General features: G+C 43.1%; 1 protein-coding gene across 6 annotated transcripts in view; it reads right to left on the reverse strand.

Annotated features, from left to right (window-relative positions):
• Positions 1 to 14,615, reverse strand: part of SFMBT2 (Scm like with four mbt domains 2) — a 227,876-nt gene that overhangs the window by 59,695 nt on the left and 153,566 nt on the right. For all 6 annotated transcript variants that reach the window (XR_013448983.1, XM_078075125.1, XM_078075123.1 and 3 more), the window contains 2 exons: positions 11,836 to 11,918; positions 5,752 to 5,878 (listed from right to left, as the gene is read on the reverse strand). Coding sequence is in view for 5 of the 6 variants with exons in the window: in XM_078075125.1 (XP_077931251.1) it covers positions 5,752 to 5,878; positions 11,836 to 11,918 (210 nt within the window). In the remaining variant the exon portion in view is untranslated. The remainder of the gene's footprint in view (positions 1 to 5,751; positions 5,879 to 11,835; positions 11,919 to 14,615) is intronic.

Below are 14,615 nucleotides of genomic sequence, written 5' to 3' on the forward strand. Positions count from 1 at the left end.
ACTCCCAGCCTCTGCTGCACGATGGATCCCAGGGACAAAGCAGGCTCCACCGGTGGTTATCTACCCACAGGAGATGCGGAAGACAGCATGAGGCTGGGGCGACCTTGCCGCGGTTATCACTGCCAGCAAGCGAGGCCGTGACGGCTGTAACAGCTGGACTTGATACTTCCATTTCTGTTCTTAAGCTTTAAGGGTCGCTAGAGAGGCTGCAACGGTACCACTGGAACCTCACACGCTTCGTGGTTGAAGCCCGTGGCAGACCAGCAGCGATTAAAGCTTCCTGCCCTCAGGAGATGCCAAGGTGCCCTTGATGTGAAGAGGCTTCTCAGTGATCGTGGAGGCACCTCGTTTCCTGGCCCAATCCCATCCTACTCGAAACACTGCTTCTCGGCCAACCCCAGAGCTGACAGACTCGCCGTCTAGTTTCTAAGTTCTCTGAGTCCCAAAATCTCATTTCCCCTGGATGATAAATGAAATGTACAGCTTGGCACTGAACTACTCATCAGAGTAGATTGCATTTTACTGCCCCCACGCCCCAAGAAAATCTGAGTTCTGAGCCTCGACAGGCCTGAGGGGCTCACTTCTTACTCGAGCGGAGCATCTAGAACAGGGCTGCCCAAAAGAAGCTTCTGTAAGGATACGGAAGTCCTATAACTGTGCTGTCCAAAACAGTAGCCACTAGCCTCATGTGACTAGTGCACGCTTGACTGCAGATAGCCCAACTGAGGAACTGAAATTATAATTTAATTTAACTTAAAACAAAGGAGCCACCCCTGGCTAGAAGCCATACAGTGGACAAAACAGAACTAACATTAGTATGTCCTGAGAATGTCTCCTGCAGGGGTTCCAGTCTGGGGCCCATGAATTCCAAGGAGGCCCATCCAAGAATGGTTTTGAGAGGGTCCATGGATGGTCTGAAGTTGCATCAAAAATTGCATACGCGTGCAAGTGCATTTTCCCGAGTGTCGGATGCCTTCATCAGAATCTCAAAGGGCTCAAAGGGGCCTGTCTCATCACAATGTAAAACTTTGTTGTGGAACTGAGACCATTCTCGGAATGGTCAGCACATTCTCAGTTCTAGTAAGATCACTTGGTCCAAAACAGATTGAATTTTCCAGGAATCTGGTACAGGAACAACCTAAGCCCTCCATTAAATAAAGTCTTCATGCCCACCTGGTTTGGGCCCTCAACCCTATGCCTCATGGAAATCAATTCTGCCATGGAGGGGCTCAAGCAAGAAACCTCATTAACCTTACTTAGCATGTTATCTCATTCATGCACGGATTTGCTCACATGCTCATTCCTTCATTCATTCATCAGATCTCTACAAAGTGAGAGGACAAGGAAGGCAAGAAGCAAGCCAATACAGCCTCTAGGCCCTGTGCCGACATGGGGCAGACAGACTAGGAGCCTTTGAGAGGCAAAGGATGCTGGGCTGGAATGGAGGAGAGCCGGCTGATCCCAAGTCTCCCTAAGAAGCAGGTCGACCACTAATCCCCTTGCTGATTGTGCACAGCCAGGTGATGCCTCCCCCCAGGCAGGCAGCTGGGGGTTTACTCTCTAGAAAACAGGAAGCAGAGAGACTTAGAGTCAGAAGCACCGGGACAGGGAAACCACAACAGTAGCAAACGGGCTCATGCACAAGTCCACGCGCCCGACGTGAAGGGTCTGCACCTTTCGGTTGTCACTCCTAACAACCCAGGTGCCCTGGCTCAGGACACCGGGCTAACACTTAGAGCAAATGGAAGACAGGAAAACAGCAGAGGCAGGCTGACCTCGCCACAGCCAAGAAGCCAACAGAAAATCAGATAAATCAGGAAATGTCACTGGGCCGTTCCAAAGTGCATGCATTTCTCAAGAGGGGAGAAGGAGAGCTCACACTCATCCTTGAACTGTCGCTGCATCTTGTGTTTAAATTCCTCTGCTGAAATTCTACATGAGGTTCAGGCTTCGAGAGTCGCAGGCTGTTCCTGACAGCTCTCGTCGGCGGAAATCGGGGAGCCCTGCAGGTAACGTGCTTGTCGAAGTGGGATGTGAAGCTCGCAGTGACAGGAGGGGATTGCTGAACTCTAGAAAGCTCCTGCCCGAAGCCATACATGGCACAGATTGAAAGACTGACACTGACATATATGTTTCTCCAGGACTGAGTGTGTAAAGATTTTATTTTCTCTGGATTTCATTTCAGAGGGCAGCAAAAAATAAGGATCAGGAGACGGTGGTAACAGCCTAATTTGGGTTTGACTAAAGCTCTCTGTTCTTAAGATTTCAATACTTCTCGGGGGGCCTGGGTGGTGCAATCGGTTAAGCAGCCGACTCTTGGTTTCAGCTCAGGTCGTGAGATCAAGCCCCGGGATGGGCTCCCCACTCAGCGGGGTGTCTGCTTGAGATTCTCCCTCTCCCTTTGCCCCTCCTGCTCATTCTCTTTCCCTCTCGCTCTCAAATACATAAATGAATAAATCTTTAAAAAAAAGATTCTGATACTTCTCCACAGACCTGAAGATTCTGGGTCATCTTTGTTTTTTCGTCCTCTGCGTGTTTGTTTTTAGAAAAAACAGAACTGAAAGCAGTGGGTAAGAACTCCTACAGGGCCTCATTCCCTCTCTATGCTCAAAGCACAAGAACGCCAGCCGAGAGTCCCCTGCCCGTTTCCACGTGTAACAGCACTCCCAATGGCAAAACCGAGTTTTGTTGTCCCCTTCCAGAGCTCTCTTCAAAAATTTCTGTAGTGGTATCCCCTAAAAGAGTTAAATAACTTTGCAGAAACGAAGCCTGCTGGTCACCATCCCTTTTATGGCATAAAAGGAATTTCTGCCTCAGCCAAAAGACTAAAAGTAATATATTCAGGAATATGGAGCTTATCACATCTCTTCTGAACAGGAGGAAAATATTAATAATAATGGGGGTAAGAGAAGCCAAGGAAGGCAAAGATGTAAGCCCTCTTAGGAAGGGAGCGGAAGCGCCGGGAGGACAGGTGGAAGGACATGGGGCACCCTGAGGACAGGTGGAAGACCCACACCTTATCCCCGGAGACAATGATCTGGAAGGCACGTAAAGTGACGTGGCGTGTGGGGCTGAAGACGCACGAGCACAGGGCTGCAATGTTGGAGGCGTTACCATGGAGAGCAACTCATACTACATGGCTAATGCTTATAATTGTAGATATAATCACCTCGAGCAGAGTATTAACACAAGAGAGAAAGCACTACAACATCCTCTCTAAACCACAAAAACCCCATCATCATAAATTGCGCTTGCTAACCATCAGCGGTCTGTGGGAGCTTGCAATTCTTCTCAAATATGTGTCTAAAATAATACCACCTCAATCGCATATATTTTGTTCATTGCCCACTCTTCGACATCAGCTCTTTTACAGATACTTAAAGAACTGACTTCAAGAGAAGTCAACTAGTAGATTAAAAATGATCATTTTAATTACCTAAAAGTGGTCAATTAGCCATGTGTTGAAAAATACTTCAAATCAATTTAATGCATAAAAATAACTAATAAATTGTTATGAAGTACTTTCTACATTTACAGTGTCAAGTAAATAAATGGTCTATGATCAGAATCACCATAATCATAAAAATAATTTAACAGCCACAAAGTGACCATGGCAAATCTCCAGCATTTATTCCCAGAATGGAGGACAGAAAACACTATATACATAAAACTGTGAAACAATGAGAAATAACTGCCACTAAGCTCATTGTGACTTGAAAAGTAATATTCAGGAAGGCCCCAAACAGAACAAAATCCAAAACCCCCAAAATTCAAGTTAAGAACAAAGAAACAAAATGGGATTTTACTTTTTTGATCAAACACATGATTTTGACCACGGATTCCAGGTAGATAATATGCAACAAACTGTTTATTAAAAAAATTTTTTTTTTTAGTGTGTCAGGTCTGGAAAAAAATGGACAATCTATTTTCTGATCTGTTCTCTAATGCTGATTTCACTGCTACAGGGTAAGAAAGCACTCTGGAGAATAAGAGCTGATGTAAGCTGCCTTACATTTCTTTGCTATAAAAACAGTATTTTTATAATGTTAATAAACACTAAAAATTTTAAATATATGCTAAATGTTACTGCTTCTCATTCTTTTTAAGAATTGGAAAGCTGTGGGGTCTGATGAGTTAACCAACAAATATGTCGAGGACAAGGAAACTGACCCTAGGCATAACTTCACAGCTTAGCTAGCTTCGTTTCTCCATCTATAAAAATCAGGACGCTCTTACTGTTGTCTGTGTTAGGTAATTAACAGCGGTAAAGCACTCTGGAAGTACAAACTGCTAAATAAATAATGACTGCCAAAGAACTTTAATGGTAATGGGCTAAATCATAATGATGAAACATGGGCTTTGAACTTTACCATTCTTGTTTTCAAATTAATAACGCCAAGCAAGACCCCGATCTTGCAATACGGCTTCGCCTAGTATTAGGCAGCAGGTTTAATGTAGGGATTCGAAATCACAGGAGGGATCTTGTGTTTCCAAGAGCAGTTGATTCAACTTCACATGTAGTAGTGAAAATAAGGTCATGTTCTATTCCCGTGGCCGCAGATATATCACCATCATGCCTGTGTCTACTTTTTGGCTAATTCCCGCTGGAGGCCGTTTTACTTGAAAATGCCCCAATCAACTTCTGATGAATTTCCTTTTATTTCACATTCATTTTGAAATCCTAAACCACAGTAATGTTTTAAACTAGTTTTCTAGGAATAAATGACACAGATGATGTTCACCTACAATCACTGCTCTCTACCCTTCCCACTCATTTGGACTACAAGATTTATGAGATCGAGATTATTAGCTCAGTACTGTATGGTGACTAACATAACAAGAAAAAAAGGAAGAACTTTTGATGCTTCTTACACTTGCTTACTAAAGAGACAGGATGATGAGATTAGCACCACTTCTATGACCTTGCAAACTTTCCATTCCAATGGTGGTAGGAGCATGCCATGATGGCTAAAATATGGGCCAAGAGAGCTAACTTTATTATTCATAACTAGTCTTGTTTTTTCATATACATTTAAAATAATTAATGAATGTCATGAAAATAAAAAACCAAACCAACCAACCCAAAAAATTTAGATCACGGAAAAATGGGAAAATCTTACAGATCAGACTTAATTCTTTCTCACTGAAAATATAACATAAAAATACAGTGTTCTATCTCAATGTAAAATCTCATCATGGTTCCGCTTATAAATTATAATGTTCTCTGAATTATCTGCACAATTATAAAAAAAGGAGCTATAAAGGAGAGTTTAAACATCATTAAACAAACAAATCTTGTGTATAACATATATATTTGGGGAGAAAGTCCTCTCCAGTGACTATTTCAAGGTAAAATTAAACATCTACGGAAGAAACCAAAGTAAAGGGTATTATTCACATTAAAATGCAAATATATAATGTCATCCTCATAATAACCAAGACCTCAAATACCAGTTTTAGTGACTCGTATTAATTTAATTGTGACATTAGCTTTTACAATCATAGACGTAAAAAGACCACTGTGTTCCAAACATAATTATCACACCAGTATCTCATTTCATGAAATTATTAGTTAAGATGAGAGCCTCTGAACAAATTTGTATTTGATTAGTTTCGCTTATTTAAGAACACTGAATAATTTAAGATCTGTTTAAATGAAAGGAAAGCGGAAGGGGCTATTTTGGAGAAGCACCATGTGTACGTTTCCAGACGGACCCTGAGCTCCCCAGGACGGCTGTGAACCCAGCGTACCTTCCAGGTGAAGCCACATCAGCCTGCCCTTCACACTGACAACAGAGGCCACGCAGAGCTCTCCTGGGTTCCTGGGGTTGACGGCTTCAAGCTTCATGTTCTTCATGAAACCCCGACTGAATGATGTCTGAAAGAGAGAGAGAACGGACACTGAGCCAGAGGACAAGGCAGCAGGTGCAGCAACAGAGTGGCCCGCGGGCGAAGCGGGGATGCATGGGCACGCACGCAGCGGCACACAGAGCTCATCCATCAGACACGGGCTTTCCCACCATTCGTCGGAAAAGAACCATGACCTCCCTTGCATCCCAGAATTACAGCTCTGCTGGTACACAGCAGGTGCCTACTAGTATCTGTTGAAGGAGAGGATATGTTATCTTCCCAGTCCCGCATGCGCCCTGACTTCCACACAGTCACTGAGGTGCACATCAGGTCTTCTTCCTTCCCTGTATTCCTCACTCACAGCGCGCCTGGGCGTATCCATGCGTGTGAGGAGTCGGCCTGAGTCTCCATCTGGCATCATTTCCTTCAGCCTAAAAAACATTCTTTAGCGGGGTTTCTAGTGCAGGTCTGCCGGTGGCGAATTCCCATAGTTTTACCTGAAATTGTCTTTATTTTACATTTGCGGTTTTTGGCTTACTTCTATTTACTTTCTCAATTCACTTTTTTAAAAATTTACACATAGGAACATTCACTCTTTTTGCTGCCCTGTTCCCTGAGGGTCGGCTGTTAGAGAAACGCATATAGTCTTGCGGCCATAACCTCAATCAGCGTGCAGAGCAGTCCCTTCACCTCCAAAATACCTTTGCACTGGATCTTTGAAGATCAATCCCTCCCAGACTCCCAATTTCAGGACCATGGACCTGTCTTCTGTTCCCAGAGTTTTGCCTTTTTCCACGAGATCACATCAACGGATCCATACACTGTGCAGTCTTGCTTCTTCCACTGAAGCAAAATGCATTTGGGATTCATCCATGCTACTGCACAAACGGGCAGTTCGTTCTGTTTTACTGCTGAGTATTTTCTATAGCTGTGCCACAGTCCATCCATTTACCAGTTGAAGGACATTCGAGCTGTGTCTAATTTCTGGTGATTGTGAATAAAGCCGCTATAAACATTCACACAAGTTTTTGTGTGAACAGAGTCTGTTAGTCTGCTTGAAATGCCATAACAAAATAACACACACTGGGTGGCTTTAACAATAAAAATTTGTCTCGCTGTTCTGCGGGCCGGAAGTCTGAGATCAAGGCATCAGCAGGGTTGGTTTCTTCTGAGGACGCTCTCCTTGGCTTGAGACAGCCACCTTTTCTCTCTGTCTCCAAACAGTCTTTCCTCCATGTACACGGTCTGTGTCCTAATTACCATTTCTCATATGGAAACCAGTCATACTGGATTAAGGCACACCCATATGGCCTCACCTTATCTTAATTATCTCTTCGAAAACTCTAACTCCAAATACAGTCGCATTGTGAGGTACTATGGGCTAGGACTTCCATTGTATGAATTTGGGGGGAATACAATGCAGCCTATAATGCAGCTTTCATTTCTCTAAATATGGAATTGCTGGACCACATGGTAAATGTATGTTTAACTTCCTAGGAAACCACCAAATTGGTTTCCATATATCATGTTGCATTTCCATCAGCAGCGTGCAGCACTCCAGTGGCTAAACATCCTCACCAGCACTTGGTATTGCCACGTTTTCCAATTTTAATCATCCTAATAGGTGTCCCGTGTTCACTAATCACAGCTTTAACTTGCATCTTCCCTATTGCTAATGATGTCGAGCATTTTTTCACACATTTCTTTGTCATTTGTCTATCTTCCATGGTGAAGTGTCTGTTTCTCTCTTCATTCAGGAAGCATTAGCTTTGGTGGTTTATTTCTTTCAGTACTCTACAAATACTGGTTTGCTGTCTTCTGGTGTCCCTTGTCTATGATGTGAAGTTCACTGTCATTCAAACTGTTGTTCCTCTATTTGGGATCTATCATTTTCTCTCTGGATGCTTTCAAGATTTTTCTCTTTATGTCTGGTTATCAGCAGTTTGACTAGGTTGGGCTTCTTCGTATTTATACTAACTTGGGGCCCACAGAGATTCCTGAACCTGTGCATTTAGTACTTCCAGCTACTTTGGTAACTTTTGGGCATTGCTTCTTCATATATTTTTTCTTCGATAGTCTCTGTGGCCATTTCTTCTGGGTCTCCAACTACACATGATATCGTCCCTCAGGTCCCTGAGATTCTGTTCTCGTTCCCCACACCCAAGCTTATTTTTCTCTCGGTTCTTCAGATAGGATCAAAATCATCAACCCTTTCCCCTGTCACCTCCATTCTGCTAGGAAGCCCTTCCAATGAATTTGCTTATTTTAGGTATTTTATTTTTCAGTCCTAGAATTTCTCTTTTTTACACCTTCTCCTTCTCTTCTGGCACTTCCTACCTTCTCATTCATGTTTTCCTTCTCAAATGTTAGGGTACATCTGAATCACCTGGAGAACCTTTTAAAAATGGACTGTTGTGCCTTACCCCAAAGTTTGTGACTCATTTGATTTGAGGTAAGGCCACAGAATTTGTATTTCCAACAAGTTCCCAGGTGATGCTGGAGCTGCTGGCCTAAGGACCGCACTTTGGGAATCACTGCTTCGCACCGAGCTTAGTTTTAATGGGAGCTTTAAAATATGTGTCTGCTAATTCCAACATCTGAGTCATGTTGGTTTGGTCTCTGTTGATTATCTTTTCTACTGAGAATTTTCATATTTCTTCATGGGCTGAGCAACTCTGAAGTCTGGATGTTTAAAATGTTATGTGGTAGAGACTCTGGATTGTGTTATGTTCTTCCCAAGAGTGTGGTTTTCTGTTTTAAGCAAGCAATTAACTTGTCTGGACTCAAACTACACACTCTGTCTCCTGAGAAGGAGCTCAAACCTCAGCTCAGTCTTCCGTCCTTAACTAGGCTGCCTGGAAGTTTGCCTGGAAAATACACAATCCAAGGATCAGCCAAAAATTTAAGCAGAGTTTATACACAGAATCTGTGCTTCCCTCTCCTGGCTCTTCCCTATCTGAGACTCTTCTCACTTTCCAACAGTTGCAGTTGCCCAAATTCCGTTATCTGGTTCATCAGGCCAGAAAGACTGTAATTTTTATATTACTGGTTTTGTCATCTCATACGTTGTCAACTGTCAAAAAAGTCTGAAAAAAAAAATCACACAATCACCCCATAATGTTCCTTCCAAGCACCTGCTCCCCTCCAGATCTTCTCACTTCTGTTCATTCTCCACACCCCCAAGGTAGTTGTTTTGGTATCCTGTCCAGAGTCTATAGTTGCTATCTGCCAGAGGATCAATTCAGCATGAGCTCAGCCAATATTCAAAGCAAAACTCCCTCCTAGCATTATTTTTAAATAAATATAAGATTTTCCAAAATCATCCACTACTATAAATTTCAACCAGACGTTAGAATACTGTAATATATCTATTTTGAAATACATAAACTGAGATTAACAGGTTCTTGTAAATAACAGAGATTACATCCTTACATGACCCATGGGAAGACACCAAGGTTATTCACATTCACGTCTCTTTTTATACAGGTTAAGTTGCAAATGCAATTACACCCTTATCTAACCAGAACAAAATTATCCAGCATATGTTGAGAAAGCAATTTGCACTTTTCCTTTATGTTTCTTTGGAAATAGGAAACACAGAAATTCTAGGTGGGCTATTTTTCTGCAAGTCATCCTGCCTCATCCACACATACTATGTATTGAGCTTCTTTTTGATAATACAACTCGACAGGCTGCCCGAAAAGCCTCTAAGTAAGTCAAAATGTTTTTTATCCTACTTAATAAGGGAAAACTACAACCGCATAACCTATTTTCATTTCAACTCACTGCTTGAGGGTAATTTATAAAGATCAATAGCAAAACTGTTACCTGTGAGTTTATTTTACTAAGCATTTGGCTGTGTCAATCCATTTCAGCATTGCTTCTGATTGTTAAACATCCCCCGGGAAATCCACTTCCACACCACCCCTCCTCTAGTACACACAAGATGTGTGATTAAAAAAATGAATTCATAATAAGCATTCCATTAAAGAGCACTTGTAGCAAGCTAACAAAATTCAGCAAAGCACCGGTAATGCAATGCACACGCCAACAGGCAGATAACAATCCTGTCGATTAAATAAACGGAGGGCCAGAAACAAAACGGGCCATATTTGTAACAAGTGCATTCCTAATGAATATGCCAGCATATTCATTAAAAGAGATTTCATCTTGGTAGCTAAATCCTGAAAGCTCAGAGGCCACCTGGGGATGTGGCTGCTTGCTCCACGATTAAATTGCACATAGCCAGCTGCTGATGGAACGGGAGCAGAAGACGGACGGATGGAAAGCGGCTGCGGTGGAACTGTGTTGTCAGAGAAGAAATAACTCCCCACCTCCAAAGCTAGGGGACACGTCAGGATTCTCCTCCCTCCCAAGGCTGGAGAGACAGGGAAGGAATATTTCTTTTGTCAGGTAGAAAGCGCAACTCCAGAGGGGTTTGGGGATGTTTTGATAAGTATTTCCACGATCCTAAGTGAAAGGCAACGAGGCCAGGACTCTGACAAGTGATGTCACTGTGGTGAAAAGTCTAGTGAGACGCACTGGGACTTGATAAGCCCCGGGAGCTGACCCGCGGCTATCCTCATGGTGGCGTGCCTCCACGGTGTCCCTGTCCTACCTCCTCAACTCACCACACAGATCTTTCCATGCTGCAGAACCACCTTTGTGCAAACGCAGTGTCAGCCAGGAGAAAGTCCCTTTGGTCATTTCTGGAGCCCTGCTTTCCAGCTCTGCCACTGATGTGTTTGCACATATGTAAGTACAAGCCGGCCCGCTGATCAACCTACTTCATTCTTCAAAATCCGCCTCTCACTTATGCTCACTATTGAGATTCTCTATGAAGCCAACCCCTCTGCCTCTTAGTTCTCGTATGCTATTAGCCCCACAGTACAAATTATGGGGGGGGGGGTGGCAAGGAATCAGCAGCTCTAGGAGCACATGTCCAGAAAGTCTTTGATTTGGGGGCTGTCTGCACTGTACTCTCTGCAGTCCCCAGTCGGAGGATTGAATCTTTTTTTTTAGCATAAAGAATTAACTTTCATAACTAAATGCATGTTTAACACAAGAAGCTATATATTTACGCCTCATTCTCAAAACAGAAATAATAATCCAGATCTCTTTTCATAGTTCCTAGGGTTGATAAGGTCTCAATGAATAATTTATAAGCTGCTTTATACAACCAACTCCTACAACTAAACAAGTACACACGTGTGAACACACACACACACACACACACACACGGACTCACACAGTGCTATTTTACGGGCCATCAGGCCAACAGCTCTATTTGAACCAGGAAGTGGCTTAAAGTAAGCAAAGCAGAGAACTGACTGGCATCTTACTGAAATAATCCAAGAAAAGAAGTTGATGATCATATATTGAGACTATACCTCAAGAGCAGAGAATCTCCTATCAATGAGCTTATCAACAGTATACTCCACACAGCAAGTGCATACGTAACATGTCCTCCTCTCTCTATAGTATGGACTCCTGGCTGACTTAGTATGGACTCTTGGCTGCAAAAAGCCACACGGCCATGGCACATTTCCTAGCCTCATTCATGGCAGGTGTGGCCGAGGGACTGGTTCTCACCAATGGAAGGTGAATGGAGTAACATGTCAATATCAGCTACAGTGTTTAGAAGTAAGACTAGCTTCTCTTTCACCCCTTTCCCTTACCTGCTCACTAGATTCAGATGATGAAGCCAAAGGCTCACCGGAGGCATGCACTCATCAGGAACACACTGGACCCTTCCGTAAGTGAGAACTGACTGACCTTATCCGGAACCACCATACATTTAGCGGTGGATCTGTTACTACAGCCCAGAGTCACGCAGATACACAACCCTTGAAAGAGGACTTTTTCAAAACTACAAAAGCTTTACGATCCTGTGGTACACAGCAGCACTCTAATCTTGCTCAGGAATAGAAAGCAACTTACAAAATTTATGGTGATAAAAGGAGTCGCAAGAACCAAGCTGCTTACATTTCTGAAGCAGAAGGGAGGTGCTTCTTCTGTCCCATGCTGCTTGTGATAATCTGCCCAGTCGAAGTCCTGGCCAGGGTAACCTGTACAGGATGAAACACAGACAAAACAGCATTCATCAGGCTAAAGCTCAGACCAAATGAACAGCTTTAGAGTGTGTCACTCATTAAAATAATAAGCGGTCCAAGAATAGGGCCCCAAAGGGCGAAGTCCTCTCCTATTCCGGACAGCATGTCAGATTTTCTAAGGAGCATGTGGGAAAATGTAAAGTACTAAATTCTGATAAGGTATACCATCATTATCATAATGTGGGGCCTGAAACCAGGTAAAGGGTGGAATTTACCCACATCAGCACATGCCGGGGGAGGGGGGGCAGATCTGCTTTGGGGGAGAAGAGGTGAGACAGGATATTATACACCATACAACGGCAAAATGCATTCGCAGAAATATACAGGAATAACTCCCTCCACGTAAATCCTGAGTTCACGTGAACTTGCTTCTCAATATCTTCATGGAAACCATGAGACTTTATTGGAAAACACCACCCGGGGGATGGTTTTTTAAAGAGTAACAGAAGGTAGAACAAATAGCAAACAAGGAGTTGAGGCTTTCCCGAGAAAGCCTCGAAAGGCACAAAGGGCAACAGCAGTCCTGCTTTAGGATCGCACCGCGGAGGAGGAAGGAAAGCGAGAATCGGCAAAGACGGGCCTCTCCGGGTGAGGCTCTGGGGACACATCAGAGACACGGAAGGAGGAGTTCGAGAAACATTTATTCCTACATACTAAACTTAATGCAATACGGATCTTACCACAGTGGGTTTTTTCCCTTCTTTATTCATTTCACGTGGCAGGAGGGGCACAATTAAGAGTATATCTGTCATGACCACCATGACAAGACATGGGAGAAGGTCTTGGGAAGGTCGTGGGAAGAGAAAACGGTTCCAAATCATAAAGTAAGCACAGCACTGGGTGTACAGTTTAACCTGGATAGCACAACACCTCTTCCTGTGAGTGTCATTTGCATTTCCCGTGAACAAAGGATAGCAATGAAAGCGAAGAGTGTAGTGCCAGTTGGGATAAAAAGGAAACTGTAAAATGTCACCACAACCTTCACTTGAGTGTTCTCTCTTGATGGTTTTAATGGAAAATAAATCCACAAGGGAGTTCTTAAGTATGTTTTTGAGCCAAGTCCCCATCTTCTCTTCCCCATATCATCGTAAATCCTACACCTGCAAATTCACTTAACATGGGGACTTGTAGTTACTAAATCCCACAGCGGCAGAGTGACTCCAGAAATTCTTCTCTGAAGAAAGTCAAGATACCAGTTGCCTCCTACCTCCATTTGTACTCCCAAGTACAAGGTAGTATTTTCTTTTCATTAAGGAAGCTCAATTTACCCAGTTTCTTTAGAAGATGGGAATGGGGTTAACCAAGAAAGCACCTGTCCTCCTCTGGCCCAGGGCCTGACCCTTGGCCCTCCCATCCCCTGCTGACCATCAGTGACAGAAGTACCCCCCTTTCTTCCTAAGACATGCCGGTCATTCTATAAATGCTGACAACTCCTCATTTCTTTCCAACAAGGAGACAAAAAGTCTTATAGTTTTGAGATGCTGTACTCTTTCTAGAGTTTCAAAGAGATTCTGAAAGTTTTTCCATCTGCCCTTGCCCCCCACCTCTCTCTCCAGAGCCAGATGGAGAGTTCTGGTAGGGGTTTCTAGAAGGGACCCCCTCATCAGAGGTTTCTGGAAGGGACCAAACCAACTTTTTTCTGAACACTCATAAACAAAACATGTTTTAGACAAGATAATGCAAGTTTCTTTACAATTAATGAAACCTCCACTTTGAGAATGGTTTCTCTGGAGCTGTTTTGGATCAAATCTTTACATTAATGTGTAAGAACAGAAGAATTTGCCAAAAGACAGCTCAAAATGCTGAGAATCTACGCGACATATAAAAGGAGGACATTGGGATGTTAGAGCCAGCTCTATCAAGAACTGCGTGAAACAAGGCGAAAGCAAATGGAATCTTCTGTGCCTGACTTCCCTTATTCACAAAACAAAGGGAAGATCTTTAAGGCACCTCTAGCTGTTGCATTTCGTAATTCAGAGTCACCATTATTCATTATTTTACCGTGGCTACTTAGGATTTTTTCCCCTCCTTCTGTGATAAATTCCTTCCTCTTCTCCTATGAAAAAAGTGTGGCAGGGTAGATAAAGAAAGGTTATTAAACAAGATAATTCCTAAAAGCTCTCCATGGAATAGCTGAAGACAAGATGAATCCTGCAACAGAAGGACCCCATTTGTTTAGGGTTGTGGCAGACTGACTTTGCTAAGGCCAAGATCTCCTTCCAAACGTTCAATGTCTCTTCCCTGGACCTCTGCTGCTTAGTTACTTTCGTGAGCAGACAAAAATTTCATCAAGATCATGGGGGAAGAGGGGAAATAGGAAAAAAAATACAGATGAATGACAAGCCATTTTCTGATATACCATGGAAATCTGGGTATTCTTTATGGTCAGATAAAACTTTCCAACATAGAAGTCACCTCTACTCCCCCTACAGAGGCATTTAGCTGGGCTTTCTATAATCATGTTTATAACCATGAACTTCCCAGGGGCTTCAACCCACTCCATCAAATATCATGCTCTATGGTTTCTTAGACCTACATTCAACCCTTATATATCCAGTCTTCCAGACTCTCTCTATGGGGAGCCATTTTTAATCTAATAATTTTAAGATATAACCCAAGTCTTGCTGGGTACCTATGCAACAATGGATGATT

This window comes from Halichoerus grypus, chromosome 6, assembly GCF_964656455.1.
Source record: "Halichoerus grypus chromosome 6, mHalGry1.hap1.1, whole genome shotgun sequence".
Lineage (NCBI taxonomy): Eukaryota > Metazoa > Chordata > Mammalia > Carnivora > Phocidae > Halichoerus > Halichoerus grypus.